This window comes from Eptesicus fuscus, chromosome 9 (genome assembly GCF_027574615.1).
Source record: "Eptesicus fuscus isolate TK198812 chromosome 9, DD_ASM_mEF_20220401, whole genome shotgun sequence".
Lineage (NCBI taxonomy): Eukaryota > Metazoa > Chordata > Mammalia > Chiroptera > Vespertilionidae > Eptesicus > Eptesicus fuscus.
In genome coordinates, this window is record NC_072481.1 from 26,857,666 (window position 1) to 26,863,665 (window position 6,000).

Below are 6,000 nucleotides of genomic sequence, written 5' to 3' on the forward strand. Positions count from 1 at the left end.
TGCGGACTAAAGGGTCCCAGGTTTGATTCCAGTCAAGGGCATGTACCTTGGTTGTGGGCACATCCCAGTAGGGGGTGTGCAGGAGGCAGCTGATCGATGTTTCTAACTCTCTATCCCTCTTCCTTCCTCTCTGTAAAAAATCAATAATATATATTTTTTTATTTTTTTTAAAGAGCTCAGCGAGTCCAGGAGGCAGCTGTTCATTCCCCTTTATTAATATAGGCAGAAAAAACAAGGTATAGTATTAGAGACTTGCCCGTCTCATCTCATGCAGTGAGGTGGAACAGACTTCGTGACATTCTTTCAAGCCAGGGCCTCCTCCCAAAGATGACCCAGCCTTCCACACCCACACTCCAGACCTGCCTAGGCCTGTCGTTGCTGCCCAGGGAGCTAAGGCTCCTCCCCAAACAAACTTGATCCTGTGGAACCAATAAACCTGGCTTTTCCTCTGTGCTCTTTCTGTTTCATCCTCTTCTCCCTTTCCCCTGCTCTCTGTCCTGTCTTCTGCAGGTCTTGGCTTGGTATCAGGAAAGGGGTTCCATCCCATGGCCTCCCACTCTGGGGAGCCAGGGCTCCTGCCCTGTGGATCCTGTGACATGGTTTTCCGCTCCTGGGCCCTGTTGGCCACTCACACTCAGCGTTTCTGCATTGGCCGTTTGACACGGGAGGTGACGCTTGGAGCACAGCCCTCAAAAGCCTCGGAACCACAAGGTCCCATGGTAAGGGCCTCCTCCATGGCCATGGCTGGGTATTCAAGCCACCCTGACCCTCAGGATTCCTCATCCCACATGCTGTATCCAGGTTGTGTCACAAGAACACCAGGGCTTTCCAGAGCAGGGAGCCAGCAAATCAGCTTTAAGGAAGCTAACAGAAGAGGTACACTGGGCGCTACCCACGGGCTCAAAACTGAGCATCCTCCCCAAACCTATAGATCAAGGTCAGATTACCCCTACATGGGGGTCGCGGGTTACTGTTCTCTCTAGGTGCAGGGCCTGCGGCTGTACTTGGAGGAAATGCAACCCTGGATAACAGCAATTCCCAGGCAGTCCGTGGAGAACGCCCCCAGCCAGGGCCCCAACTCCGCGGCTGCCGGGAGCCCCAGCGAGCGGCTGCGGGCCCTGCAACGGACTCACACAATGCGCGTGGCAGAGACAGAGGCACAGAGCCTGGCCCTGGAGCTACGCGGTGAAGGTGAGGGGAAAGGATTGCAGGGAGGGGGACGAAGTACTCGCCCCTTGGTCTGAGGTTGCTTGAACCCATTCTCACCCGGTCCCTTAGAACTGAACCGGCGCCTCCAAGGTTTGGCCCGCAACCGGGGCGGTAGATCACGCCTATCAGACCTGGAGCGGGAGCTTGTAGACCTGCGGGCGGAGGCCGGGAGGACCAGGGGAGCTCTGGAGGTGCTGGGAACGCGCCTTCAGCAGCTACAGCCTGAGCCCGGGTGAGATGGGGCGCAGGAGCCCTGAGCGCCGCACGCGTCAGCTAGCAGGCCGGGGTTTGGGAAGTCGGGGGGAGGGGGAGGGGGAGGGGGCAACGCGGACCAGATGTGGGTTCGGAAGCAGGGGGAAGAAAGCCCGGGTGAGTTCGGGATGGGGCGATCGGCCGCAGGTGAGGATCATCATTAACAACGTCTCCCCGTGGGTCGCCCCCAGCTCCAGGACTGGGCTGAACTCCTTGCAAGGGGCAGAACTCTGCTGGCCGGTGCTCCAGTCCAACCCAGGGACTCTGGCTGCTGAGATTGGGTGAGGTCCGGGCCCGGGGTCGGGCGTTGGGCGAAGCACTGGGCAGTCTTGAAAGGACGGTGTTGCCTTCTTGTCCCCTGCTCACTAGGGCCCTGCGTGAGGCCTATATTCGAGGTGGGGGTCGGGACCCCGGCGTTCTGGGCCAGATATGGCAGCTGCAAGTGGAGACATGTGCTCTGGAGCTTCGACGGTCACGTGCCCACAGGGGTGAACAGGAGGGGCCAGCCAGGAGGGTCTCGCGGGAAGCGGTGGTCTTAGTTTTGGAAGGAGAAAAGGGCGGGGAGGGAGGGAATATTTGGCATGGGAACCCCCTAAGCAAAAGCTCTGAGAGAGAAAACCTGGGTGGCCTTTGAGGCAGTGACTAGGATGTTAGCTCAGAAGTCCACCCTCTCCGGGGAGTCCTAAGGGCTGAGAGCTGCTCAGAACTGGATTAAGCTGGTCACCAGAGGTCAAAAGTGACAGGTCAGACTTGTTCATCACAGGAAGGCGGGCAGGTTCCACATCTGGGAAACTTCTAGCAGTGGAGACCGAAAACCGGCGTCTGGAGGCAGAAATTCTGGCTTTGCAGATGCAGAGGGGTGCAGGCCGGGCACCCTGGGGTCAGTGAGCATCCCAGTCCCACCCCAGGCTTAGAGGAAGGTGTTAGGCTATGCATGGGGAGTGAAAAGTGTGTTTGTGCCCATCTGTCTGTGTCCATGTGCATCTCCAGGTGTTTGTCTGTGTGTGTGTGTGTGTGTGTGGGGCGGGGAGGTGGTGTTGGCTCTCAGGCAGGGGTGTCTCAGTCCAGTTACTTGTTGCTTCCTGCTCAGGAACTCCCTACTCTTCCTCTGCACCTAGGGTCCAGAGAGCCACAATTTGTGGCCAGTCCCAGCCTACGCCTGAGAAGGGAAGATCCCCCATGCCTCCCACCACCGGTGGCTCCCCCGCTGCCTCCCCCGCTGCCACCGCTTCCACACTCCACAGGCGTCCTATGCTTGGGTGGCACAGAGAAGACTGTGAGGACCCAGGGGTTGGGTGGGGGGCAGCTCTGCTCTGTGTAGTTGGGGAAGCATAAGTACCCAGGAAGCTTTCTAGAGTACTCAACTCTTCCCCACAGCCACAGCTTCCTGGAGCCATGACCAGGAACCTGGGCCTGGATCCACACTTTGTCCTGCCCACAACTGATGTTCTGGGCCCTGCTCCCTACGACCCTGGGTGAGGCCTGTTCCCTCCTTTGACATCTCTGTGACTTGGGTCACCACTGCTGGTTACGGTCCAGCGAGTGTTGGGGAGCTGACTAGGGGGGTGGAGGGAGGTGGTGAGGAGTGTGTGTGGAGGCTCACTGAGACCTGTGTTCCCAGGGCTGGCCTGGTCATTTTCTATGACTTCCTGCGGGGCCTTGAGGCTTCTTGGATTTGGGTGCAACTAATGACTGTCTTGGCCCGAGATGGACAGGATACAGGAGGGACCACAGCTTTGCCCCCAGCCCTTTGTTTGCCCCCTCCTCCAGCTCCTGGGCCCATGGGCAACTGTGCCATCCTTGCCAGCAGGCAGCCTGTACCCAGGTCAGTAGGTGGGAATTGACTTTGGTGCCCCTTGCCATAAATTTTCTCATTTGTATACAGGGCTACTGGCTCTGAAGGCCAAGTTCTAGGAAGGGAGTAGAACCAGTTCTGGCTTCTGACACCTTTTTCATTTCATTGTTTTAGACTACTACCCTCACCATCACTATCCCTGCTCTGTGAGTTACAAGCCTGGCAGGGGCTGGCAGGGGCTAGGGCACCACAACCAAAGGCCTGGGCCTCACTGGTGCTCTTTGACCGGGACCAGAGGGTACTAAGTGGTCGTTGGCGTCTCCCACTTCGGGTCCTTCCTCGGGATCCCAGCCTTAGCCTTGGGCAGCTGAATGGAATTCCCCAGGTGAGTGTGGAAAATGGAGACTGGGTCAACTCGAAGGTATGGATACAGTATCATTTCACCTCTCCACAGGTAGGTCAGGCTGAGCTCTTTCTGCGGCTGGTGAATGCAAGAGATGCAGATGTCCAAACACTGGCAGAGATCAATCCAGCCAGTGCCCACGAGTACCAGTATCCACCGCTGGTGAGGGCTCAACTAGAGCTAGGGTCACCGTGGGTGTGGTTGGTGTGGTAACAGCCAGCCAAATGCTTTCTGTGGCTTGTGACCCTCACACACCCAGTAGGTAGTATGTAAACAGATAAGGAAATCAGAGCACAGTGGGGTTAACTTGGTTCAGTTCGTTGAGATTCTAAGGTAGTCCAGTCCAACTCCAGAACCTGTGCTAACCTCTACATAAACCTGCTTAAGATCTGTCTTCTCCATTCTACAGGTGCCCAGCTCAGCTTCACTCGAAGCCAACTCCCTTGCACCAACAGCTGGCTTTGTTGACCCCCCTCCTCCTGCAGAAGAGCCCCTTGACAGCAGAGTCAAGGGTAGAGATGAAGGTTTGGGCCCCACAGCTTAGACCCATCCCCACGGGCTGAGTCCAGAATGTGGGTATGAATAGCTTAACATGTACAGAAATAGGTCCTAATTGAGGCCTATTCCCAGTAAAGCAGAACAGCTTTACTACTGTTCCGAGGGTCTAGAAGTAAAAAGCAGATGAGCACAAAATGCAAGCTCCACCTCAAGGCTAAAACTATTTGGCCTTTCTTTACCTGTTTTCCCTTTGTAAAACAGATTGAGAGGATTAAATATTGTCAGGTATTTGCAATATCACCTGGTATATAGGAAGTTCTTTGAGAGGTGACTAAAGGAGCACTCTTTAATCACAGCCGTTTTGCTAAAAATCAGTTTTATTGGCACACTTCATTCAAATCCAAGTTTTGCAGGGTATCCTCCAGGAAGCATTGCAGGCTCTCAACAGATCTTGTAGCCATATGTACTTACAGGGTCATGGGCATGGCCCAAACACAAGATTCCTCCCAATTAGGGTGTGTCATGTGAGAAATCTAGCTGAAATTTGATAATGGACCTGGCCCAGACCTGTGTCCACCAAAGATCAAAATCCTGGATGTAAAGTACATCATGACTGTGCCCTCACACCCTCAAAGCTTTAGGACTTGCAATAGAAAGGCATCTTCAGGATAGAGGTTCATGGCTGAATTCTGCAGCCACAGGTTACTATAATCAGCCCAGAGAAACTCCCCAGCCATTTTATTACTTAGAGAAAATAAAAACTCTGAAAAATGGGGTTTACTTGGGAGTCAGTAGAGCTCCCTCTGCCTCCAACATTAAGCATCCAAACAGCAGGTTGTAACCTACTGTACGTCCCATGCAGTCAAGTAGCCTGGTAGGTGGTCAGATTATTAAATCCTCTTAGGTAATGGAGAGCAGGCCCTGTTTGTAATCTGGAGCCAAACAGTGCCCAGTGCAAAGCAGGTTCTTAAACTAAGAGTCAGGTTCAGAGTAAAATGCAGCTCTGCCAGTCTCATACTAGCACTGCGCCCTGGACATCACTGAGGACCTAAATGGGATGGCTTTAGTACTAGATCCCCAAGCAGAATTACTGCCTTTCAACCATAATTCCACACAGAAATGGTCCAGGAAGCCCAGGATCCCCACTCTAAGATCTTTAAACACAAGTCCAGACCAGGAGTGATTTTTTTTTTCCCATCATCTTTATTTGAGAAGTCAAAACTGCAGATGGGTAACAATTCCAAATGTTGATATAGTTCAACCTTTCTGTACAGAAAATAATATAACTCAACCAGCCAGCCTCCCCAGATTCTTCCAACCACACCCAAAGTGTCCATCATGGTCAGTCCCTTAGCCATTTTCAGTCCAGAAAGCTCAATTCTCTACAAGCAGCATACCAGTTTTCCTCAAGAGCCATGCCCCCAAGTTTTCATCAAAGTTTTTTTCCCCCAGGACAGGATTATGGCCCTTGTTGGAGTAGGGGAATAAAAGACAGGTACCAGGTACGACCCAAGGCCTGGCTTAGAGGCTGTTATCAGCTCACAGAGCCCATCACACAGTATCAGCACCAAAGAGTAAGATTGTCACCAAGTCTTGTTTTTGTAGCCCCCAACAAGGGACAGCACCACCGAAGTTTGCAAGACAGCTGCGTTCTGTCAAGTATTTAAAATGGAAAACATATAGCACCATTGGGTCAGCAGCCACACTTGATTTGATCACATCTACATTAAATAGATAGAAATTTGGATTAGAACATTCAACAGAAGGGGGGGGGGGATACTTTTAGTCACTATATAAAACCAACGTGCTTCAAGGCACAGATTCAGTTAAGTATGTAAGAAAA

General features: G+C 53.0%; 1 protein-coding gene across 1 annotated transcript; it reads left to right on the forward strand.

The window, feature by feature from the left end:
* The first annotated feature begins 545 nt into the window (after window positions 1-545).
* On the forward strand, window positions 546-4,203 carry CCDC17 (coiled-coil domain containing 17). Its single transcript, XM_028160114.2, has 13 exons — window positions 546-719; window positions 802-876; window positions 984-1,191; window positions 1,279-1,441; window positions 1,659-1,742; window positions 1,831-1,949; window positions 2,225-2,341; window positions 2,580-2,737; window positions 2,839-2,936; window positions 3,083-3,286; window positions 3,431-3,641; window positions 3,711-3,821; window positions 4,069-4,203. The coding sequence occupies exons 1-13, from the start codon at window positions 546-548 to the stop codon at window positions 4,201-4,203; spliced, it is 1,857 nt and encodes a 618-aa protein (XP_028015915.2).
* The last annotated feature ends 1,797 nt before the right edge of the window (window positions 4,204-6,000 follow it).